At 43.5% G+C, this 26,965-nt stretch overlaps 1 protein-coding gene across 1 annotated transcript in view; it reads right to left on the reverse strand.

Moving 5' to 3' along the window:
- cUnh8orf34 (chromosome Un C8orf34 homolog) overlaps window positions 1-26,965 on the reverse strand; it is a gene marked incomplete at its 5' end in the record, with an annotated part of 66,070 nt that overhangs the window by 27,371 nt on the left and 11,734 nt on the right. The window contains 7 exons of the mRNA XM_084565622.1: window positions 450-585; window positions 14,716-14,882; window positions 19,525-19,688; window positions 20,519-20,547; window positions 20,776-20,895; window positions 22,666-22,797; window positions 24,834-24,978. Coding sequence (XP_084421748.1) covers window positions 450-585; window positions 14,716-14,882; window positions 19,525-19,688; window positions 20,519-20,547; window positions 20,776-20,895; window positions 22,666-22,797; window positions 24,834-24,978 — 893 coding nt within the window. The remainder of the gene's footprint in view (window positions 1-449; window positions 586-14,715; window positions 14,883-19,524; window positions 19,689-20,518; window positions 20,548-20,775; window positions 20,896-22,665; window positions 22,798-24,833; window positions 24,979-26,965) is intronic.

Consider the following 26,965-nt stretch of genomic DNA (forward strand, 5'->3'; position numbering starts at 1 on the left):
CTGGTTTTCCTGGTGGTTGCACTGGAATGCAGTCAACTCGGGTCATACCAGGTTCCAACTCCTGATTTCCAACTCCGGCGGTAAATGAAACACAGCATTAATCTACTGCATTTAACCTCAGCAACCCATCCTCATATGTTACGCTCTCAGCCGTGGTCATGGTTAGCTGTGTGGATGTTGACGAAGCAGCCCACACATTTCCTCATGTCAGTCCAGGTATTTAAACCCTTAGGTCCAAAGCCAGTTCTCTAACTACCAAACCACAGCTCCCCCTGTTTGATTAGGAGATTAATCTATTCATCTAACTTTTTCCACTGTAAAAATATTTTCCAAAATGGCGAATATTTCCGTTATACACTTACAAGAACTAACTGAATCAACAGAGGCCTAGAGTTAAAATACACATTCTCTGCCCACTGCAGCAGATAAGAGAAGGTGGTAACATTTACCTGGCACACCTAGAGCAGATGTTGAGTGTAACTTTGGCCTGTGGTTCTGACTGATAGGAGCTTCGTCCCTGGCTGAACTTATTGCCGGATGGAGCCAGCCCCGTCACACCCTCCATCCGCAGGTCGTCCAGGTCCTCTGAGGGGTGAGGGAGCGACACACAGAGAGATAAAGGCAGGCGGAGGAAAGCGAGGAAAATGGAGAGAAAACAAACGACAGAAAAGACAGTCATTAATCATACTTCGGTCTCTTGCTTGTCAATATGATGCCCCATGACGACAGTCTGCCAAGAGCCAAATGAGCAAGCAAGAACATCACAGTAGATAAACATTCTCAGCCAAGCCCTGCTCCGGTGCTCGCGCCGCGCTCACATACAGTTCACGGCTGCTCATCGTCAACACAAAACTCTTTGTTAAGATGTCTGGGAGCCGATGACAGCTCCACATCACGGCAGCGCAGACGCAGGAAGTGGCCGCTAACAAGCTGAGGGTGAAGGGGACAAAGAACAATGTAGTCGGCAAGAAAACCGAGCGGTGAGACGTAGGGGAAGGGAGATGGTGAGATGAAATGTTGGGTTTCGTCAGATCTCTTACTGTGTCCTCGGGAGCAGTCGCCGCGCACGCACGCACACACACCCACACACACACACACACAGACCATCTTCCCTCTAACTCTAAAGAAGTCCATATGTATCAGACACGCCAGCATTGTTTGACCTCATACTCTCTGTCTGCTTTGCCTTGTCCTGCTAATTTGAACATTTCATGCTCACAAACACAAGCAGTTTGGCAGGTGCTGAGGGGGGTTTGAATTTTTCAAATGTACAATTAAATAAATTTTATTTTCGTCTGCATTCTTTAAAGCTATCTGCTTTATCTCGAGATACAGCTGTTCCCTATGAGCTGAAATGCTGTCCATATGGAGACAGGGAGTTTGACATTTGGATGTGATTCTACCATCGTAACAAAGCAAGGAAATTTCAACATCGAGACAAAGAGCTTGATCCACATTTCTCAGACAGACAGAAAGCTTAAATCACACCAGTAACAAGCTCTATGAAAGAGCAGCAGCGAGGCAGAATAACATCAAATCAATGTTTTCTTGTTAACTTGTAAGCCGTGAGGCAATTCTGGTTTTGGATGCATCCTCATGCGATAAATCTCATGAGGTATCTTCCACATTGAAGTTCTCTCCCTCAGAATGATTAGTTTGAATGGCCGCCACAACAACATGTGTCCCATTTCTCCCAGATCAGAAGAATTTAAAAGCTTTTCCACTAAGTGGGGGTCACCTTCAGGACACACAGTATATTATTCCCGCTGCTATTGTTTCTGCTTTTATACATGTCGTACAGTCTGTGCCTGCCTCGCCGCAAATGTGTGTGTCCAGTTATTTGAAACCCACATTGATACTTTTCACTTTGGGATCCCATTACCAGGCCCCTGGTTTGGGGGGGGGATGGGCCTCACACCTTGAAAGCGGAGAAAGCATGACAAATCACCTGGATTAGATTAGATGACACTTGCTCATGAGAACTTTCTCCCTCCATCCATCAGCGTGGCACAGAGCCAGAAAATCTCATCTGTCTCTCGTCTCCTTTGGGTGTCAGGGAGTGATCCCGACGAGACGCCTAAACAACAGGGCTTCGGGTCTGATCTATGAATCTATCCTGACCTGCGACAGCACACTGAGCACAGTTCTCGGTTAAATAACTCTCTAGTGTAGTTACGTCACAAACAACACAAGTCAGTTGTACTACTAGTGATGACAACCATCATGTCTATCATGTTTCACTCATGCAATAATGTGTCACACTACTGTTAGCAGGGTCATTACATCTGTTCACACATTCATGGTCCCCAAAGAATGGATTCCACTGACTCTGATGATCTGACATTCACTGTAGTGACACCATGAGGCTAATATTTGTAGTTCTGAATGACTTTAAATGGATTTACAGTGAAATTCAAATCTTAATTTCAGATATATAAGTTTCCCCGTGGAGAAATCACAATATATATGTTGAACCCAAAACATTAAAAGTAAAAGCGCGTTAAGACTACTGATGAAAAAGCAACTGGCTACAAAGAATGGAAGCTGACTTCATGAAGCTGCAAACCGCAGTGGAGCGCCAACCAGTCACATGTTTAGTCCGCCAGTTCATGGAGCACTTGAGCAACGGCGACTCAGCGACAATGCAGTCGTCTGGTCTTGCCCGTTTTGAAATCTTTTTGTAACTTCGTCGCTTGTAGTTTCACCATTGATTCAGAATTTACCATTTACGACCAAACTGCAAGATTCAAATTTATATAAGACTCATTGCCAAATTGAGTGCACATGTTAAACTCCTATTTTAACTTGTGCAATATAATTTACCTTATGCAATTCAGTATTTTTTTGCTGTGAACAACTGTGGAACATAAAACATTTCATAAGACATGAAAGTAACACAGCTACATACATTTCTTGTTTTTACACACACACACACACACACACACACACACACACACACACACACATACTGTTTCTATACTGTAGATACTGTATATTACTGGTCTACTTATTAACAATCTCTTCTTTTTAATAATTCTCTTCTTTTAAATCTTTGTACATAGGAAAATATTTGAGTTAGATTGCTTTCTTTGCACTGAACAGGACTGCATACGATTTCATTGGAATTTTTGTATAACGACAATAAAGTTTGAATTCCAGTTGTGATTCTGATTTAAACTTGTGTGAGCAGGGGCTGTTGATAAATTCCCATAAGCAGAACCAACTGTCTCACCAACAAATAAAATGATTGCAATGATTTCATTATGTACCAACTCACACGTAAATATGACTTTAAATCAATTCAGGACCTTCCAAGGTTTTCTTACTTTTTGATCTCGGATATCCAGATCAGCAGGGAACAAGTGTTGTTTTAGTGTTCTGAGGAGGACAGATAGGCTACATTCCAGTAATACCCTGAAGCAGGGTAATATTAAATGTCCCATTCATCATGGAATGCATTGGAGGGGTGGGGACAGAGACAGCCACCAGCGATTTGGGCAATCTTCTGGTCGTGGGAACTACTAGAGTTTTGAGCCTTCGCCCTTTTTCTGTTTTCTCTTCATCCATTCCCACTTCTGTCCTTCCTAACTGTTATCCCTTCTTTTGGCAGAAGACTAATGTGGCGTGCCGGATTTTCTTTGGGTCACAGTCCGAGATACAAATCATTCCTTGTCACTCGAAAAAAATTCACTTGCGAGAGTGCACAGCTTTTATAAAGCAGCAGGAGAATGACAGCGACCGGCTCTGACCCTGAAAAAGAACATGACCTCAGTGTGCACAGCTGCTTGTCACCTCAACTCCCGCTTTGTCTTTTTCGACTTGTTTCCTTCTGGTCAAGATAATCAAGATAAAGCCCTCAGTGTCTGGAGGAGGAGAAAGCTAATCTCAGGCACTCAGAGGTCACTGAGGTAAAAAGGCTGGTGTGCAACACATACAGAAAAAAAGATTGTGTCTGAATGAAATGTAGCAGAAGCTGATTTTATCCGGCTCTTTTAGTTGTTTTTCTCGTGTTGTGTCATATTCTTGCAGAGGCTCATTTTGGTCCGGTTGAGGGACAAAGGACAAAAATTGCCAACAATATCAAAAGAAAACAGCTGCAATGGAAAATGGATAGAGTTCTATGGTCTACGTGTATAATTTGTGCATGTTTGTGAATAAAAATGAGGGAAAAGGCAAAGTAAAAGCTGTATTTGGGACACTGCAACAGCCTTAAAGTGCAGCTGCTGTATGACCATGCATTTCGGTCCTGGATTTAAAGAGAGGGTGCAGCCCTTCATCTGTGCAGCAGCAGTCTGAATCTCAGCCATGTCAGCCTCGAGGCCGCATCCAAATCTCAGCTTTCTAATGGGGAGGGAGAGGTGACAGATTTCTGTGCCGACACCACGCTGTCTCCGAGGAAGGCCTGGCTATGGAGTGCTAAAGTGATGAATATGTGCCACATGGGACGGGGTTTGGGTGTTAACATTAGGAAGGGCTCCTTGGTGCATATGCTCACACTGTATCTCCACTAGAGGGCTGAATGCAACGGCAGAAAGCATTTAAATGTCATAAAAGGAGGGGTTTTTTTCGTGGTTATATGAGCTTCTTCCGTGCATGATCTTAAAGGGCATTCATTTGTTGGTTTGCAGGTGAAATTATGTGCGGGCTCAAGATGACATGGGTTAGAATTTAAATTAAAAAGTGGGGCAGCTGTGGCCTAGCAGGGCGGCTGTTTCGACTCCCCCTCCACACACGAGGACAGCTCTAAACTCCTAAACTGCTGCCCACTGCTCCAAGTGTGAACGGGTTAAATGCAGAGAACAAATTTCCCCACTTTCGGATCAAATAAGGAATACACTTTATTTAACTTGTCCACATGTATCAGAAGTTTCAACCCAATTAATTCACAGTGCAAGATAATCCTAACTGGGCTTTAAATACGGTAATTATCGTGACGTTGAATCATTAGGTACACTTCTCCTTAACCTCTAAACCTCTAGACTTATTTGTCTTTTCACGTGCAAACTCTCAATTCCACACTCACATAGAAGACTATGTAAATATACAGCACATTTGGTGCGTGTAAGTGTCCTTTTCTTCTGTGTCTACTTAGTCAAACACATGCGTGCATACCCCTCGTGTTCACAATAGAGCCCAGCATGCCTCCCACACAATACCACCATGATAAGTTTACAGTGCGTCTGCCGTGAGACTAGTTTACCCCGAGACCATGACAGCCTCCTAGGCCTCTGTCTAGACACAACAAACGTCTGTCCACACTCGCCCGTTTGTCAACCCGTCACATTTTCACTCTTTGGGCACCGGGGCAGCCATGCATGCCCCCCCACCCCCCTCCACCCCCGTCTAACGATGAGGCACGTCAGATAAATAAAACGGGCCTGGCACTGGCGGAAGGTGTGTGTGTGTTGGGGGGGGGGGGGGAGAAATGGAAACTATTCAAGCGATGCAATCCCAACAAAAGGCCTGAGCAATGAGGAATTCCATGCAATCACTCACTCACAATAAGGACAGAAAGGAAGGAGCTGGGCCGCACAGATAAAGTGTTTGTGTGCTCTTCTCTCCAAGTTTCCATGTAATTTAATGCTGTTTAGATAGCGACGGACTGACTGGCTCTTTGCAGCTCTTCGTGGGGCTAAAAACAGAGCTGAAGGCATAATTAGCGCGCAGGCTTCACAAATAACTTAATATACACCTTCTCGGTTGATGTGCTGACAGACGCATGTGGTGGAATCTAAAGAACTCTACCCCACACACGGAGAGGGGAGGCACGCACGCACACACTTCATCATCACCCCCCCACCCCACGTCAAATCCACGGCGTTTCATCAAGAGCTGCGTGTTTTTGCGTCTAATCTGAGCGAAATAATTGAATGTTCCATTCTTTCACGAGCAGTGACGACGCCTCGCCACATAGCACCGGGCTCTAATTGATAGCCTGTACGTGACAGACGCCTTGCTCCTCGCCGGCGCACAGTCAAAGGCTGCACTCACGCGGGGTCCCACATGTGCGAGCTACATACTCAGACACACACATGAAACGGCGCACGGCAACGCGCGCACACACAGTGACACTCGCAGACCTCACACTTCTGCTGCCCTCACACATACAGGCAGCATTTGTGTTTCATTAAGGCCCGAGCGCGGTGCCTCCACTCGGCGGTTAGTCGTCACACAGACATCTTTGATGTGATTCGCGACAGAGACACATTTGTTTGGCTTTGTAATAAAAACAATATTCCAACTTACATTTCATAATTACGTCTCGGCTTTCAATGTTACCCGCACCCCCCCCCCCCCCCCCCCATCGACCTCCTCCCCTCTCCTGGCCTAAAAATATGCCTGTTAGGCTCCAAGCCCTCACAACTCTGAGTGCAGCAGTAAAAACCCTGATCAGAATCAGATGGGGACACACATGAGCGGGGTAACATCACAGCTTTGAGGTCTGTGGAAAGTCTTATCGCAGACCTTGGTGCAAACCTCCTTTTAACTCACTTTCTAACCGCAAATATTGCTGGGATTAGGATGTCACCGTAGACACAGCGGAGCTTGGTGCATTACAGCGGCAGCCGTTGTATTTCGATGAACGTCTTTATTGTTGTTTTATCATGAAATTTTTAAATCAAAGCTTTATTTTTTTAATTTAATTTTTTTTTACTGTACGACTCAATAATTACACATCGATATACCTGTTCGCCAGGATCAAGGCCGCCATCTACAGCTCAAAACTCTGCTAATCACAGATAAAAGAACCAAGCAATCCATCAAAGGAGTTTGACAAGTGCAGACGTTTATGTGGAGAATTTGTAGAGAGACGGCTATTAAAAACAAACTGGGTGATGGAATAGCGCGGCGGGTAGAATAGGACATGCAGATTTACTCGTGTGAGCGCCAGCGTTCTTTGAGATCATTGTTTCCCAGTTTGTTTGAGATAAACACATAGATACGGCAGCGCTTCACACAGAGGTGCAGCTTGGCACTTGCTTTCACTTGTGCACAGACTTGGACTACTCATTACACCTCAGTGACTGCACAGCGCCTTCCAGTCAGTACCTTATGGTCTTAATCTCGAAACAGGCAGAAGCCAGAAAACGGTGACGTCTTCACCCGATTAACCTATGACAACACAATGCATCCATTCACACAAGCCTTTATCTGTCTTGCTAGATAAGAGCACTATCCACGGATGACATACTCATAAACTTATCCAACATCTTTTGCTTCTATAGGGACAATACAGCATCACTGTATCCATTCAGCTCGTTTCAATGTGAGTAATCTGCTCAGTCCATCTAAGGAGCTTACGCACATATGAGATATGTACGCTGGCTGGTATTAGGCCGCGCTCTGCATAATGACATTTATAGTATGATCGCAGTCGGCTATTGGTAATTGCTTCCAGTAATCCCACCGTAATACCCCAGCAATTTGCCTCTCGATTAACGTGTCCATCTGCGCCGTGGAGACTTTTACGGGCGTCAAATTGGGCGCAGTTACGCTTTTAATGGGGACTTTCTTCTCAGCATCAGGCCGGCGGAGCGTTCAGAGGTGAGCCCGGCCCTTCGCAGGCTGTTGCTCCAAGTGAAAGACTCAGCGTGGAAGGAAGCAGCTCACACCAGTGACATACATGTTCTCATCTCATTCCTCCTCTCCTCTCGGCGTGCGCACCACGATGACACTGCTTTGTTTTTGTTGGTTTACAGTGTTTCCAGGGCAACTTTTGTAGCTTGGTTTGTTTGGCCAGGGATGAAGGAGGCAGTGGAGGTGATTGGAGTGTATGCGTGCGTGTGATTTGTCTCTGTGTGTGTGTGTGTGTGTGGCATGGGGGTTGCTGCTGCTGGCGTCGGGAAATGCGTGCCTTGTCTGCTAACACTGGTAATCTGAATACTGCCCTAAAGCAGAGGACAAAGTGACAGCCACGTTTGCACTGCACTCCTTGAAGACAGACTGCAGAGATGTACTGAACCTGCACAGTACGTTCAACCACAAGGCTTTCTAACAGAACAAGAAAGTAACTTAATGCACTTTTACTTGTCTTTGTAGTGGTGGTACTACCTACCACCAACGCTGTGGTGTTTTTTTTTCAGCTGCCTTTCTTTCACAGCTGAACTAGTTACTGTACTAGGGATTGTGAATTTTAACTAGTACACCGATCAGGCATAACATTATGACCACCTTCCTAATATTGTGTAGGTCTCTCTTGTGCCTCCAAAACAGTTGTGACTCATCAGAGAATGGACATGGGTCTTCTGAGGGTGTCCTGTGGTGTCTGGCAACAGAATGTTGTTAGTGGGGGCCTTTGGGTCCTATGGGTTGAGGGGAGGGGCCTCTGTGGATCATCATCATCGCACAGATACTCGATCAGTTTGGGATCTAGTGAATTTGGAGGCCAGGTCAACACCTTGTGCTGTTCTTCATGTTTTTTTAGTTGTTCCTAAAGCGTCTTTGTGTGTGTGTCTGTGTCAGGCTGCATCCTGCTGGGGATGGCTGCTGCCATCAAGGAGTCTCATTGCTATGGGGTGGGGGTGCCTGGTCTGGTCTAGGTGGGTGACACACGTTTAAGTAACATCCACATGAATGCCAGGTCCAACAGAACATTGCATTGTGATAAGATGGTCAATGTTATTTACTTCTCCTGTCAGTGGTTTTAATGTTGTGGCTGATCGGTGTATATAAATAGGTCAATCTATTTCCAGTAATATTAAAGGACCTTACTAGCAGCTCTGCCAGTGTTCACAGGCACACTGTGTTTCAGCTAAATGTTAAAATCATCATGCTAAAGTTTGGTTTGTACCCCTGAGAGCTAAGGTCTACATGGAGCCCACGCTGCAGGGGACCATGCTGGTGAAAACTCTTGTACCTGTCCCCTGGTGTATCGGCATCGTTCTGTAAATACGCCACTAAAGCACCAGGCAGTGACCGGTCAGCTGTGTTAAGTTTCACTCTGCACTTCACACCATGGTGAGTGGAAGTGAGCGGCTCAGGTTGAAAAGTTAATAAATGTATATCAACAGTTACTTTCGTTAAAATCACTGCAGCACAGAACAAAGAGAAGACGTCTGAGTAGATGATATGCAGGCAATTGTAAATGCCTTCCGGACCAATCACTGCCATCAAATTATGGTTACATTTCTGGGGAGATGCACGTCAGGCTACAAAGAACCTACCTCTTGGAGACGACTATGCCACGGCTGCACTTTAGGACCAAATAACAGATGATCTACGCCAACCATTAAGATAAGAGGTAAGATAACATGCAGTGTTTGGTAGAGTAGCTTCTTCAGTTCTGAACTCCAGTTGCCTTTTTTTTTAACACTTTTTTTGAATATACCATGACCTGGATGACTGAGAACCTTCACAGGCATGCAGTGTTGTTGATTCCTGTTACAGGAAATTCAAAGTGACATAGCAGATACATGTGCTAAGAAATAAAAATGTCTTTCTTCCTACATTGTGCACATATAAATGTACACTTGGTGTATTATTACAGGGCTGCACTGTAAGGAGAGGCAAACCAAGCCATTGTTTGAGGCTCTGTGAAAAAAAAGAGGGCCCCTAGATATCTGCCTTTTGGCATATTTTGCATTGACAACCATAAACCCCCTTAAAACTATGCAGGCCCTACTGTGCATCAATAACACTTTACAGCCCCCCTGAGAACCACTTCTATCTAACCTAGGACAGATTTTGAAGATGGAGTTGGAGGTTGCAGGTACTTGGTGATGTATCATTGTCATGGTTATTTAAAGGAAAAGTGCATTCAAATAATGACCTTGTAGTTCTAAGTTATAATGTTAAATTCATCTTTGGACACTTTTATTTTTAAAGCAGGACTTTAACTGTCAAGAATTTAAACCTTTGTTTAAAAAAAGCTTCAGAACACTTCTTCTGCCGCTGGTTTGCTTTATTTCTATGAAAACATTTTCCACAGAAAAAGCCAAATGTATGGGAAGAATTTCCAGGAGGCTATCCTAAAACATTCTCAGTCAACAATCTGTCAATCCCGTCCGTCATAAAGCTAATAATAACTGGTTCGCTCTTTCAGCCGTTTAGTGGGACTAAGCAAATGCTCAGGAATCCACATGTTTAAAGGCTAAGCTCTTAATCACACTCAGAGGTGAGGGGCACTGTGTGTCGTGGGTTACCTCCTAAAATAGGTGACTTTTCACTTCAGTTTCAGGGTGGCACAGAAAGTGAAGATTGCCGCGTTGTACGTGTGCCCGATCAGGGATGACATCAAACAAAAGAGCCACACACACACAGGTACTGTAACTCATCCGCACGCAGTCCTGGTGCGCGCATCAAAGATCAGCCAGAGCTTTATCATGCCCTCATCGTGTCACTGCGAATCAGCGAGGGTAAAGCGACACTCACATCCTCCTCTCCTGTTTCCGGAATCATGCCAGAGTGGGTTGACATACTGAAAGGGTCTGTTCGCTCATGCAGAAGGAGCCTCATGTTCTTTGACTCTGAGAGGAGCTCTGTTACCCTCTGCCCTCCTACAGCAGCATCTTATCTCTTTGGATTCTTATTGTATTTTGCCCATTTCCTGTTGTCTGTCCGCCTGTAAATCAAACTACTTCATACACACATTCACAAGACTAGATTCTGAGAAGGGCACGTCCCTGAAATGCAATACTTCCACCAAGGATGACTACAGCAGTAACTTTACGGTGGGGAACTGGCTAACTCAACTCATTAGCTTACCATAAAACAACACTGCAAGGCCAAAGGCAGGGTGTTTCTCCCCACACACTGAACTCAGCTTCTTTCTTCTTTGCAATCGGTACATGGCTGCGGTCTCACCGCCCTGGCGAAAGCTAGAATCTTTTCATTTTCCATGGCCATACAAGAGCATGTGAGTCATATTCAATTTCAATATGGTTGCGACTGTGGTGAATGTTAAGAGCTAATGAAAACAAGTGGGAAAACACGGTGCCATCCCTGAGAAAGACTGGAGAATCAATCTCTAAGCTGATTTTATGTTCGCTTTTTGGAACAACCTGAACGGAACAAATCAACTTTAAGCCGTGTTTTTGGTTTTTGTGATTGTATTAAACCAGGAAAACCTTGGCTAGCAGCCGTGTGAACCATTCCAAGGGAGATCTTATTATCTTCCTGTAAGCTCTTTATCCAGGTACTGGCAAAACACACCCAGTTTGGAAATCGCTTCAGTTCAATATGGAAATAGGGATAAGTTGTCTTTGTATCTTCTAAGCCTGTTTTTATTGCGCATCTCACATCGTTACCTTTATGCTAGAACAAACTGTGCTCCTTTCCTGCCTCCTGGTGGAAAATTTGCAAAGTAAGTATCAACTCTGAACTCCTCTTTCCTCACTTTCCAGAGATTTTGACACAAAAACATGACTGATGACAGCCACTCCACGATCGTGTTTTATTATTTTTGTCCTTTTTTACCTTTATTACATAGCTGCTAGAGGAGAGAGTCAGGTGACAGAGAGGGGGGTGATCGACAGCATGGGGCAGGCTGGAATCGAACTCGGGCCACAGCCTCAGTTTCCAGGGCACTAGCTCAACCAGTGCACTATTTCCTTCATCATATAACACGTCTCATTTGTGCAGCGTGGATACCTCTGCACTCTGAATTCAACAAAGGAGGCTCCCGGCTAATAAGAGGCTGTGATGAAACAAACTGAACTCCAAAGAGGAATTACTGATGTGCATCTGGAGTGACTTTTGGATGAGTGCCATCCTTTCTCTGTACATGACGGCAGTATATAAAGCCAAAATTAAAACAACAAAAGTATTAAAGCATACCTTTCTATGAGCTTACCTAAATCCAAATGTACTTATCTGACACCATACTTAAATTCCTGACCTGCCCCTTAACTTAATAGACTTTACACTTAGAAACTGTAATACCGTAGTTTAGCCACTAGATGTCACCCTAGGCAAATGCTTAAAAAACCCATACTGGAGTAATGTACTGCTGCAAGAAAGAGTCCATAGAGGGTAAAGTAAACTTTTACATTTAGCAAGGCAACATATAGCCACCTTCAGCATGTAATCATAAATAACTTAATAATTAGTAAAACAAAATCAAGAAATGAGAAGCTAAATATAAAACGATGCGGTTCTACTAGAAAGCTTTGCAGCTTTTGCTATGTCGCAGAATTTTAGAGAGTACTGTATTCCAGCGATTAACAACTTCAACCAATTTGACCAAAACCACTCTGCTGTAAAGTCCTTGAGCGCGTTATTGAATCCCCACCAGCTCCAGGAGAGCTGCTGAGCAGTCGACCATATGTTCTAAGCGTCACGTGGACAGCAGCAAAAAGACGAGCATCTCCATCGGGGATCAATACTCTATCACAGGATCAACATCTCTGCCAGTGAGCATCGGCTCTCTTTGGCATCCAACCCGAGCCACGGCCTTCTTTCTAAATGAGGCCCTGAAATCCTCCTGAGGGTCCTCATTCACCACAGAGCCACCGCACGATGCTTCACAGTAGTGAGGCACTCGGCACGGACGTCTCTAGAGAACACCATGACCAGGCTTTGACAGAGAATCAGAAATGACCTCGCTGCATTATTTCCTTTGAGTTACTGCCCTGGAAAGACATGTAAAAGCCACTGGGGGAATATGCCCGGACTTCAGAGCAATGATCAAGGAGGGCCATCACATACTGCTAACGTCCTGCTTTATTGTTGTATTTATCACCATTATGTACTGCTGTCATGGGTCATGACTTTACAGGGCTGATACAAAAGGAGCGCATGTTTATATACTGTCTTCTAAAGGTCCACTTAGAAGCAGATCAGAATTAGAAACAAGTGAAAATGTTACACTGTCTCAACAGCTGATAATGGACCTAACTCAAACACACACCAAAATGTAGCTTTATAGAGCTTGAATCCATGGCATCTTTGCTAAAGATAATAAGTCAATTAATTGAAATTCTTTTCAGACGAAGTAAACCATTTTTTGGGAAACAAAGACAACACGAAGCGAAACAAATTATCATTTGTCATAGCTTCATTCTGAGTGACCTTGGGCTTCACTGGCAAACATCAATAAAGAGATGTGACCCTCTGGTTGACCCCGGTGAAAAGATCCTGCTAATAAGCCTCCGAGCTGTGACAATGGAGCAGACAGCAGAGACACACGTAGATTGTGAGTCACTGAAGGGCCACACTGAAGCACTATAATTGGAGGCCGTGTTAGACACAAGGAAATAAAGAGAGGTGCGTGTCGTTCGTCCTCAAACAAAAAACTGTACGTCAGTCATTTGTTAGCTGACCTAGAAGAGAGTGTTTGTGCCGACTTTACTCAGCAACTTTCAGCAATTCAAGTTCTGACTGATATTTTTAAGGAGCCGCCAGTGCCATGAAAGTCAATAAGATGATGCTTTAAATGTAAATTTGTGGCAACTGTCGTGTGTGCATACTTACGTTATGCGCATCCCCCCTGCAGAGAAAGACTCTACTACACGGAGTCAAAAAGGCAAAGGAGTGACAGAGACGGTGAAATAACTCAGGCAACAAATTCAATTTGGCGTCGCACCCTGCGTCTGCACAAATACAAGCTCCCAGACCCTCCGCTGAGCAAGGCCGACTCCACGTCAGGTGCTTTTTCCACTCATCCATCTGAAGTCTGACTGGCGTGAAGGTACGTGAACACACGCATGCGCTTGACACACGGTAAAGGTAAATCAAGTTTGGTGATTATCCAGTTGTCGAAGTGAATAGCTAGACTCTCTGGCTGGGAGCATGCGGCCAGACTGTGTAAACAGGAAGCATAGTTTCCTTTAACAGCTACTACTAATGTGCTTTTTAGTACAGCACTGACCTGAATGCCGCTCATCCAGGCATACAGCTGCTGCGTACACGGTGTTTGCCTTTACATGTCTGTACGTATACAACACGTTCCTCCGTTTGAGCTTCCGTTTACATAGTTAACTTTAGTAGTGCGGAATCTACTTCCCTGTCACTAAGCGGTTTCCTGCTTTTAAACTATGCAAAGAACTAAACCTGGTGTATGCATGTAGTCAAAGACAGAAAGAGCAATTGTAAAAGCACCAATATTCCTTAATCACAGCTGAGGGGAAAAAAAAAAAATCCAGAGGGTGAGCACAAGTGAGCACACCATGTGACTTAATCTTTTTATTTTTATTTACAGTACGGCATTTGACCTTTTGTGTCTATAAAATCAGTGAAATGAATGTTTTAGGTGTTATCTCTATGCTCCTTTCTACTACAACAGGGCTAGAAGTTAGCACATATTTGACCAGCTCTTGCTGTTTTTGACACCTTCAGAAAAAATGTCAGATTTTTGCCCGAAGCCCACTCAATGCACAGTTCACCGTTTTATACTGGAGGGCAAGTAGTGCTGTTGTAGTGTCACTTTAAAAAGTCAGTGAAATCCAAGTGGAATTCTGCAGATTTTATCATGAAATGCTTGGGGGAGCTCTGCAGAAGAATTAAACACGAAGTGCCGAGTCATGATTTTTCTTCCTGTCTTCACATGAGAGAGAGCTTAGTCAGTGCTTCACGCATATATAGAGAGAGAGACACGCGGAAGGTAAATGCAGAAAGTTGTTCTTGGCGAAACAAAAACTGCTGCAGGTGTCTCGCAAACGACAGTACAGTGGATCTGCTGATGCACGCAGGCTGCCTCATAAGCAGCTGAGCGATATAATCAATGCCATGTTACCACACATTTGTAATAAGTGTCTGTGCATGCAAGCAGTTCTCTACCCAGGAGCTCCATGGCGTCGTCCTCGTCCTCGATCTCTTCCTCCACGACAGAGGGGGCGGGGCTGTTGACCGAATCAAAGGAGTCCTGGGACAACATGGCTGCCAGGAGCTTCTTGTGATGCTGCTGCTGCTCCTTCAACCCTTTGCTTTTTGTTTCCATCTTCAGGCTGAGGGAGAAATGCACAGTAAAAATATTGGATACTTAATAACAAGTATTTCCACGCAATTTATCTCTTTTTATAAAGTATTAGAAAGTTGAAGGCTGCACAGTGCTTTGAGTTTCTGGGAAACACCCAGCCATAAATAGCACGTTTCATAATAACTGTGTAATTACATCCTCTCATCATCTGTGAGGCTCGCACCGACTCAGGCTTTCCAGCAATTACGAAATGTTGCATATGCATCGGACGTGTGCAGGCTACATTTGAAACGCGTCTACATTTCAAATGCAGTGTGTACTAAATGTTGCACCCAGTCCACCAGTCTTTCTACGGCTGTTAGAGACAAATACGGCACACGATCAGTTGAAGGTGAAGAACACCTCGCTATAAATGGCTAGCGGGGAGGAGATGCGGCGGGATAATTGGTCTGAGGTGAGCAACAGAGCAACAGCTGTAGCAACTAACCACAAACCATTAGCGGTTTGGAGGATGTCAGGTTAAGAAGCCCGCAGGTTTTACAACCTTGTAGGTGCTGATAATGTCACCTGTAGCTTGTAATCAGCTGGAGACGCAAGCATGACAAATAATTATTTTATATATTTAAGCAAATATACACAAAAAGACACACACATACTTCCTTTTTGTGGAAAAACCATAAAATATTGATGAAATCTGACTTACCCTTTTCTAAAAATGACTTCGAATATAAAAATGAAAGGGAGAACCACTCTGTTTTGATCTTTAACTTCATAATCAAAGGTGCTCAGATGCCAACGCTTTTACACAGTTGCCGTTTGCCACAGGATGCAGCTACGGAAAGAAAACTCCACTATCTCTGTAGAATTTATGCACACATATATAACATATATGTTTATATTTGTATTCCGCTTACCGCAGCAGTAACACAGCACCATATAGCAAAACAGATCTCAGGCTTTTTAATTAAAAATACTAAATGGATGAGAAGACTGCTACTCTTCATAACACTTTGCCCCAAACCTTTGTGTATATCCCATGTGAAATTGTGTTATCTCTGTCTAACCCGGAAAGATTATCAAAAATAATGTCTCCTTTTTCCTATATAATTAAGAAGACTGGCTTCTACATTACCTCTGTATTGGCGGAATTCATTTTCACATCACACTGGCTGAGGGCGTGGATTATAGGGGCGGAAGAGTATTAATTTGATGCTAATCTCAGTTTAATGACTTCTATTTGGAGCTAATGGGGAAGGGTCAGAAGATGACAGATACCTCTTCATACCCTGTGGTGTTTGCGCTAATTTTATCTGCAAAAGTGAGTGAGGCGGTGGGTGTTCTGCATTCTGCATGTGTGCGTGTTTTTCCACCGCTGCTGTCTTTTCTTTAACCGTGTGGTTTGGAAGAGAAAAAAAAAATAGTTGGGACATTTCGCTGTGAATGCTAAAAGTCCTCTCAAACCTTAAGATAAGCTTTTAAGTAAGCTAAGGACAGCAAACCTGGCAGAAAACTGTGACAAAAACAAATACTAAATAAAAAAAGAAAGAGCTGCACTCTGTTATCCTGCGTGGAGTAAGTTTCACTACTTTTAAGAACTGCATCATATAATAGGCTCATATCTCATGTCAGCAATTTTCTTCACCAACCTCCGCCAGGAACTGACTTCAAGTGGTGCAAACCGGTCATTAAAGAGAATAAATAAGACCACAAAATAAAAACAAGTGTAAGCCACAAAGCCGGCTCTCACCTACCACCTCCTTGTTTATTGCTATCTTTCCCTGTTTGAATACACAAAAAGAGAACATTATCTGCTGGATTTACGAGTAAAATATGAGGATATACACAGAGACCAGACCAGGCACCCCCATCCCATAGCAATGATACTCCTTGATGACAGCAGCCATCCCCAGCAGGATGCAGCCTGACACAGACACACAAAAACGGTTTAGGAACAACTCAAAAAAACATGAAGAACAGCACAAACTGTTGACCCAGCCTCCAAATTCACTAGTTCCCAAACTGAGCTGGGGGATGAGGCCCCACCCCTCAACCCATAGAACGAAAAAGGCCCCCACTATCAACATTCTGTTGTCAGACACCACAGGACACCCTCAGAAGGCTCATGTCCATTCTCTGATGAGTCACAACTGTTTTGGAGGCACAAGGAAGACCTACACAATACTAGGAAGGTGGTCATAATGTTATGCCTGATCATTGTAAAAGGGAGGAAAAGAAGCGAGAGAATTATATTGTGGGAAAGAAATTCTTATTCTGTGTTACATGCGCTCTGTGTTTTTTCTTTCTTATGCCTCCAAGTGTCACCCATCACGCAGCAGGTGATGGGGTTCACCTGCTCTCGTTTGCTTATCAAGAGGAGAATGGTACAAAGGCTGGAGGAGGTGACACGACTGGAGCCGAGGGGGCCCTTTGGGCAACGTTTCGACTCCCTGTGTGATGTCTCCCTGCTGTGCCACGACACTTTCAGCAGGAAGTCGACTAGTCGCCGATCACATGACAATAACAACACGGACGCCTCCGAGAAGACAGGGTCATTGCAGCAAACTAGCAGCGGTTCATAGATGTGTGTGGAAATACTTCACTAAAGATGAAGCCCACTCTACCGTGACACAGTCGGTTATGTTGTACTACACATTTTAGTTTTTTCGGTTTGTCAAGGCTATTTCAGTGTGGCGTACAGCTATAACACACATAAAGTGCACACAGTGAAGAAAAATGGTGGGGTGAGGTAGGAGTGCAACTCCTGAGATTGCAATATTTGTTACAGTAATGGATAGTCACCAGGACTCCCTTTTTGACCATTTGTGCTTGACGCCACTGGGCACAAAATGCTGAGAATACTCAACCAAATATCAAAAAATATTCAGTGCTGCAAACTCAACCTCAAAGCTGAAACCCCTGAACAGGAACTTTTTGGGGGGTTAGACCCTGGTAGAGAAACAGAATATTGGACATACATGGGGTCAACAACAGGAGAGGGGAATGGGCAATGTATTAGTAATTATTTTTGCATTGTTGTCATTGCGTTATGCCCTTTTGTGCAGCGCATCCTGTGCAGCGTTTTAGTGAATCGGTATTCACAGTCACAGCCAAGTGTAAGAAAAGTTTGTGTTACCGACACTGGAAGAGAAAGTCCCATTTGACCGGACATACAGTATTCTGTCAAAATAAAGCATTTCCCTGTATATTCTCGGCTCTGTCTTGATTTCCCATGCGCCCTTTGCACTCTTTCCTCTGGGCCCTGCAGCCAATCATACGGAGAGCTGTCACCACCTGTCAGCTCCACTCGGGGTCATCTGCAACAGGTGGGCTGGAATGAGGGAGACAAGCAATACGTTTCAAACTAAAAAAAAAAAAAGAAAAAGAAAACTTACTAAAGCGAGAGGACGGATTTAATAAAAAGGTCAAATGCATGAGAAGAAAAATAGAGCTGTAGTCTGAAAGTGTCTGAGCATCAGAGGAGATGGCCTATTAAGACTCAGAAGGGATTTTAAGAGAGGCCAGTGCTGGTCTTTGCCAGTTTTCCGCTTCATCAAAGTGGTCATTTTTAACTTCCTGGATATAAATTCTAAAACTAACCAGCCATGTTACAATTCAGTGGCCATTTTCATTGCACCGTCGTAAAATTTAAAATATAAAAAATAAAAATATACATCTTCCAACTTCAAATAAACCACTTTATTTATGTCTCTTTGATTTCTGACTTCTGGCCCAGAAAACATCTCAGATGAGGTGGAATTGATCTAAATCCCCAAACAGAATGAGAAGCGGGAGCAAAAGCGGTTAAGAGTTGATATATAAGTGATCTCCTCGTGAGCCAAGTACTCGTCTGGTTGATGAGGCGAAGAACCCGTGATTATTTCGGGACGCCGTACCATCTAAAGCACACAAGTTTCTCACACTCCTCACAGGTAAACACGAAAAAACACCACATTTACACAAACACAGAGCTCATCAGTGAGCCCACACACATCCCTATCTCCCAGCTCAGGCTTCTAACTAAGTGATTTCTCCCTATAATCCACCCATACAGTAACCTAATGAGATTAACACTGTGTGTATGTCAGCTCAGGCCCGCGCTTGATTTATGGTTCTATATCCCATCCTCCTTTAATTAGTCACATCAGCAGCTGCTGTGCATGTCGCGCACACACACATGAACGGACATATAGCGATCGTAACATCTGGCAGGGATGTCCAAGAGGAATCGAGCTATTTGGAACCTGAAGAGTCCTTCAAACACAAATTCAAAAGAGAAAGAGGGGTTAAATAGGTTTCTAAGACGCCGGCAAATGATTTTACAGTTCAGGGCGTGATATACTGTCAAAGAGGGGCCATTTTATATAATAACAAGGACAAAATTCCTTTGGCCTTGAGCGCACAGAAATGAGGTTAGCTTTAATTTGAAATTGGGTTGAAGCAGTATCATGGCAAGCGTGTTTGATCGCGCCTTTGAAATGGGATTATCAAACCCATTCAGATGGGCATTCCTCAGGCTGCCACAGTTGGAAGCCTACCTCCTCATTTTTAAAGAGCCAACAATAGCTTGGTGAAGTTTTTGGAAATCTTTAAACTTTTTCAAATTGAATCACCCGCACGCACGCTCACACTCAAATATTTGACTACGTAAGTACATAATGACAGTCACTAACCTCCCGGCGGGGCTGCTGTCTCCACTCCAACACACTTCAGTCTTGGCCCGGGGGACGGGGGGGTGCAGCATCTCAGCGGCAAGAGGGTCTGCGTCGTCTTCTTCCCGACCGGCCCACTCCCCAATTACTCGAGGGCGCAGAACTGAGTTATATCTCCCCAAATTCTAGAGCAGCGCACACACAACATTAGGGGCAAAAAAACAACAACAAACACAAAATGTAGTTTTCAATCAAAAGGAAACAGCTCACCATGAAATTATAATTATGTTTTTCTGAATAATAGACCTTTGAAAGCAGCGCTGTGTTATTCTGATATCCGCTTCCTTCTCATTCTGCTACCAAAGCCACGCAGCACACATTTACACCCTGCACCATGCAAAAACCAAAGATACCTCTCCTTGTCTTTCACTAAATCCCGAATGGTATCAAATTCTATTGTCTCTGCATGATCACAGCAGGTGTTTAGTATTCGTTCCGTGTCCCGTCCTGCAGAAACGAAGGAAAATCTCTGGGCTGCCAGCCAAGGATGTTGGACATGTGCTGCTGCACTGGGCAAAAAGTGAAGTCCCTGTCAGACCATATGCTGTGTTTCTCATCCAGACCCATCATTTCTAAATCGATCTGTGCATCTCCAGCCTGGGCACCACCACAGCATTGTGTTGGGAGAGAATTGGGGCAAGGCGAGGACAAAGACAGAGCTCAGACATAGCTTTGCGAACAGAGATTCACAGTGAAGCAGCAGGGGGAAAGGGAGATGGAGGACATGCTTACTGAAGTATCACTCTCTCACATCACTCCCATGAGATAGCAGTTCATCATCAGAAAAATAGCTCTGCGGCTGCTCTGTCAACCAAGGTAAAAGTTGCAAAACTTTCACTTGATGTAGCACGAGCGAGTCTGCACAGCAGATGACAGATAGAGCTTTTCCATGCAAACTGCAATGTCATTATAGCTTTATGAGTTTAATAAAGACTGCAGGCTAATTCATTCTTACCTGGTCAAGCTCATCAGAGATGGCAATGCCTGCAGACAGAAGAAAAGGTTGAAAGCACAAAGAAGCACCTACAGCAATTGCAAAAAATCAGCTTAGACTACTTCTGTGAGATTAGCTGCTCTGTTTGGAATCTCTGGAGGATTTACAGCCACATTTACAGAAAGGCCTAGCCTTTAGCTCCGTGTTTTAGGATGTTCTAAACACCGCTGGTATGATGCACTGTACGCATGCCCTCTGCTTGAGCTGCAGCCACTCACTGCGTGAAAGGCTCTCCAGGGCCTTGCCAAGTTTCTTGCTCTCCCGCAAAATGTGGTTGAGCTCGTCGAAGTCACGGCTCTCCCTCCAGTCCCAGGACGGGCACTCGATTGAGCGCGGCACTGCACAAACACAAGCACACAGTTCATGTCAGACCTTCTGCAAGAGTCACAGACAAACCTGGGTGGAAAAACGCACGAAAAACAGTGAAAGAGAAAACAACTATACTACAGTGCGAACTGCAAACTCCACAGCTTGATACGGTTTTTGTTTGGGAACTGACTGCAGGACCAAGCGATGGAAACACATGAGAGGAAAGTCATCATGCCATCAAACAAGCAGGAAATGACCTACATATCCATGTCCTGTAGCAGCATCCACCAGCTTCCACATGATGGTTAATTCATAGACGGCTGGGTTCAGACATTATTTATATAAGCAAAGAGCGTTATTCTTTTATAGCTGAGGGATTACTTCATAGTTCATCCATATCTAACGTTCTTATATGCTCTAACGCAGGAGAATTGGAATCAACATGAAAAACCGCTGGGTTGTGAAGGCATGCCAAACAAATGTACTGGTTGTCTACCGGCCACTCGTCAGCGCCTGAACCGACAGGGAAACTACAAATAACGCGAAGGATTTCGGAATAAATTTCATGCACGTTTGAATGAAACATATACGCAGTGACAGGTGCAGGGAGCCTCTGCTGCTAGCGCACACAAATAAATAAACCCAACAGTGACTATTTGAGAGTGCCTTCCTTCCTCTACCCTTGTTTACCCTGACTAAGCTGCTTGGCATTGTAACAACCGTAAACACAGAGCAAATGTGTCTGCCAAATACAGACTGTCCTCTTCACTGTAGCGCAGTGCTGTATCTTAATAGTTTAGATGAGGGGTTAAGGATTAAATTCCCACTGGATCAACCCGTTAATGTATCAGTCAAATAGAAGTGAGGTTATAAAGCCAATTAACCCTTCGCCAGACTTGTAGGAAGAGCACTTCATATCATCGTGAAAGATTATTTTTGATGTTCATGTATTAGTGGACCCTTACTAATGTGTTGTTTTGCTGCATATGAAATGCACAATAACGACGATCGGCAGTTCTTTTGATTTGAATTTTTCATGAGCTCTGCGTGCCAAAACACCTATGCGTGTATTTTTAATGTGATCTGACTTCACGTGTAGCTTTGAAGGCTTCTCACTGCGAACGGCCAGCAGGAACGCTGTTACGGCTAAGTACACCCTGATGCGCTTCCCAGCTCAGCCACTCGCTTACTGTCCTTTCTCTGGCTCGATGCGCTCATCTCGACACCCGTTTCCTCATGATTGTGAGCAATGCTCCGACCGCAGCCTAAAATAGACTTGGTCTGGCAGTGACAGAGCACAGTGTTAAATTATTGAAGTAGTCTATGGCTCTGCTTGCTCCCCATTTGACCTGTCCCCACTTCCTCATTCGAACATCACAACTGCGGTAATTTATTACAAAACCATAAATGTTACCAGCAGAGAATATTCTTTTTATATTCTCCATGAATGCAGTGGGAACAATTCCTCTTTGGAGTGTGTAGAAGTGCAGAAGAAAGTGTATGAAAAGTGGCACTTCATAATGAACTCATCTGCAGGGCTCTTGAAGGCAAGAAGGAGGACAGTGGACTATACACTGTGACTAACTTTAATTAGATATAATTATATCAAATTAAAAAATAGAGATTAAAGTCAATAGAGCATGTAATTGGGAAACAAGCGATACAACAGTCATCAAAATTGCGCAGGTTTATACTGTAAGGCATGATGACTGTGTGAGTCTGTGTGTGTAATAACATAATCATAATCAGGAAATAAAAAACTTTGATGGGAATGGTGACGGCACAAAGATTAAACTCACAGGACTTGGATTCTGGCGAAGGTGGAGAGATACTTGAAACGGCCAGGTCGCTCTTTGATTTTTTCGGTTTCTTTGGGTGAATTTGCCATGGCTTCTCATAGTTGCTGTACTCCCTTCGAGTGTTTTTGCTTTCTGTTGGGAGAGACAGTCACAAATATTTGTTCAGAACACGGTGCACCTGAAGTAGAAATACAACAGCATAGAGAGGAGTGCGCACAAAGGGCAGTATGATCCCTGTTCAGACCTGGTATTAACATGCGCCCTGAGAGATCCAGTCACAAGTTGTCAGTTTAACTTCCAAACGAAGAAATACATTTGCAACAAAAATATTTATTGGTAAAATTGTGTTTCTGCATCTTCATTTCGCAACATTTCGGGTTTTATTTGTAAAATTACCCAATCAGGAAGCTAATTGACCCTAAATTGGCAACTCAACCAGCCGACTGACTTGCCAATTTAGGGTCATTTTTGGGTATTATAAATAATTTGTTATTTTGTTTAACTTACGTGTAAATAATTTACGAAACCAATAATGTAATATATTTTCATTAACCAACAAAGCTCAAAATAAAAAATTGTGCAACAGTCCATTATTCATTAAAGATAACAAGAAACAAACACGGTTAATATTATATTACCGCAGCAAATACAACAATCATACATCTCTTTACAGATGTTCAAAGGAGTTACCTAAATTTATCTATCTAGCTTTGAGGACTTGTGTGTGTGTATATTGCAAACTGAATATTTGGACATGTAAAAATATTATAGCTGTATGATATATATTTTTTGAGCAATAACCATTTGTTCAAATGAATGGCGCCATCAAGATTTGCATGGGAGGCTTCAGACAGCTGTATAAAAGTATAAAGTATAAAAGCCACGGTTAAGATATGTGTGATGTGTTCACACGCAGGCAAACATTTGGATATAATTATGTCTGTGTAGCTTACAAATTGAAAGACTGGCAATGGTTAGAAAACGGGTGCAAAATGAGAAATTAGCGACTTAAGGTAGGCTTAGACTGACTGCTAACACTGGCAACTCAACCGAGCCAGCGGTCAACCGCGTTTTCGGAAGAATCAAAGATAAGTATTTTATTGTCTGACTTATGAAATTAGAAATTATATCTGAAAAGATTTTTTTCTTACCTCAACTTTCACAGGTACTATTTGTCATTTTTGAGGAGCTAGCAGCACCGAATCACTTCTGGTGTTTCAACTTTCAGACAATAATATTTCTGAACAGCAGCGCCACCCAGTGGATATAATCGGTGTTGCATACACTACTCAATGCGGTGAATGAGGTAAAAACAGTCAAAGATAGGTTTTCAGAATTTTTACTAAAGGGTATGGCAGAGAAAAAAATGTCAACCGTGCGGTTACAATGCAAGTCAAAGGTACAGGTGTGAACACACCCAAGACACATTGACTACACATTTGAGATCCAACCACTCAGACCACATTTGGAGGTGGACTGTGTCCTGGCCACATTGACAAACCGCCAACTCAACTAACGTCCTCTCGCAGAAGGAGAGTTTTGCCTCATTAATTCAGATAAAACACACAACTGCCTCTTTGAATGAACACCAGAAAAGACAAAAGCACCATAAGTGATGTTCATTCATAATGAGAGACTTAATATAAACAATTCTTGAAGCTCTACCCAACTATGAGTAGGCAATGTGTGATTCCACTATTAAAAAAAATGCATCTAATTTAAGTTTCCTCAGTAATGACTTTGCCCTTTACTGACCTTTGTTATTAGAGACTTTTCATCATTTGAACACAGTTTTAATCAAAACTTTGTGCAGTTCTCTAAAACATCTAACGTTAGTACAGAAACAAATTAATGTACCTTAGTGTGTATGATTTTTGTGACAGAAAGAAACTTTACAGCTCATTATGTTCGACATTTGCCTTCATGTTACCATGCACACGCACAACAAACGGGGCTACTGCTTGCAGTAGCAAAACTGCAGCTGCCTGCACTATATCCTACTGCTCCCCAAATGATGTACCCTGTGTTACTTGCGTATGCAGCGCGGAACTGATCTGATCCCAAGATGCACGCGGAAACGCAATTTAAAGCGAGGTGCCAAATGTGATCAGATCACCCAGGGTGGACGTTAATACCGGGTCCGAGTGTTTCCATGTGTGTGTACCAACCTGGGGAGCTCTGTGCCCACAGTGCTGCGGAGCCAGAGAGAGCTCTGTGCAGCTTGCCAGGGCTGTCTTGCTTGGTCTGCAGGTGATCAATGAGAAAAGGGATTGGATGGTCTGGAGTCTCAGTTATCAATTTGGTCATCAACTCCTACAGGAGCAGAGCAAAGCAGAGAAGCGTTAGATGAAAGGAGTGAGAAAGTGGAGCCAGTGCAGCAGGCTATCTACTGTGCGGAAGATGAGAAACACAATCAATCCCTGCAAGCCTTAAAGCACTTGTTTTGTAGCTGACTTCGCTGTCAAGGGAGAAAAGAATTGGCAAAAGTGGTGAGATAATCCACTTGTTCTCAATGTAGATACAGGAATTAACTACCGAGAGCGTCAGTATCTTAAAAAATAGATGGTTAAGAAGATGTCCCTTTGTGTCAATTAGTAAAAAGATGTCAGCAAGCTTGTTCAGTCTGTCAAGAGACGAGGATGAACAAGTAAGCAAACACAATAGCCTTTGGTCAGTCAGTGGTGCTCTGAAGTTTGGTTTTAAGTGAGCATCTGTTATCTGATGGAAGAATAAAAAGATAAGCAGATCAGTCTGGTTGACTCTATAACTTAAATTTTAGTGTTGGGAACATATTGTTACAAAAATGTTTACTTCTTATCGATAAACATTAACTGCGACACAGAAGAAAATAACTTCAGATGGTGGAAAGAAGGAAAGCACATGAGGAGTCACAGTAACAGGTGCTGAGGGCAGAGGCCACATCCCACTCTGCATGCTCATTTGAAATCCGTCAAGTGCATGATGGGAATTCGCCATCAAACTGGCAATCCTGACTAATCTTGTGCCTACTCATAGTCACACTTTCACAAAAGTGAACACAAGCATTGCAATGAAAGACCTAGTAAGAAGTAAGTAAGACTTCATAATACACTCAGTACAAGAAAAGTACAGTGTGAAAAGTGTTTTTTCTACAGACGACCGAAAAACTAAATTGTTGCATTGCAGCTATAAGGACTAACTGTAACGGTTGAAGATGGTGGTTGGGGTTAAATTTGCATATTAGTGGCTGTGTGTGTTGGCACAGTATGATATGGGAATGAACTCTGTGTGACCAGTATAAGCCAGCCAGAGCATCTGACTCCTGGATGACTGCTGCAGTGGAGCAAAGAAGCCATTAGTGGACTGCAGTGAATTGGCAAAAATGTACAGAACGAGTGTGTGTTTAAATGCACACAAAGACAGAATCCAATGCTTTTGTGGTTGGTTTGCATTTGCCCATGTGAACATGCATCTGCATACAGTATGTGTATGTTTCAGTGCGGTACGGAGGGACGCAGAGATGCAGCCAGAGCGTGCATTATAGCTGACTAGCCTCGGCTGAGCTGCGTGTGCTCGGAAAGCTAATCAGGTAATTGGTCAGGGGGACATTCCCCCCCCCCGGCCCCCCCGTGTCTACGGCAGCTCTGGCAGCTGGCAGCGCGTGAGTGTGCCGAAATGGTCCTCTGCAAACTGCAGATCTAAGAATGGAGACACCATGCTCCTCTGCAAGAGAGCTATGGTCTAAAAGCTCACTAGAAAAAGGCAATAATGTCTTTAAAACGAAGACAATACACAGCACATTTATAGCTTAGTAAAACACTACTCCTTGCAGCTGCAATAGATTTCTGTGGTCTGTGTTTAATAATTTAAATCCACTAACTACTAAGCTACTACGTAAAAGTACTAATTACTGCATTGAAGCATACCAGCAGAAGCTCTATAGATAAGTTGTAATTTGATAGATTATACAAAAAGCTAACTTGCAGAACTCTGTTATAAACCCCCAGGCTCTCTTAGTCTTAATAGTTTTTATTTTTTATTTATTTATTTGCAGAGAAGAAATAAAGAGAAGCATATTGGATTCTGCAAATGCACAGGCATGAGTTAGATGAATGAGCTAAACAACGGGCAGCTGCAAAGACAGATGGACAAATTGTCGGAGAAAGGCAGGACGTATGCATTCTGCCCGCGTGTCCACTGTAAAACCCTCTCGTGTCAACATATATTGATTTAATATCTTACGCAGTGTTCCACTTGCAGCGTGACAAAAGCTGCTGAATGAGCGTGAAGCTTTGTGCCCTTCAAAATAAACAATGGCATC

Source organism: Chelon labrosus (assembly GCF_963514085.1).
Source record: "Chelon labrosus genome assembly, chromosome: 18".
Classification (NCBI taxonomy): Eukaryota; Metazoa; Chordata; class Actinopteri; order Mugiliformes; family Mugilidae; genus Chelon; species Chelon labrosus.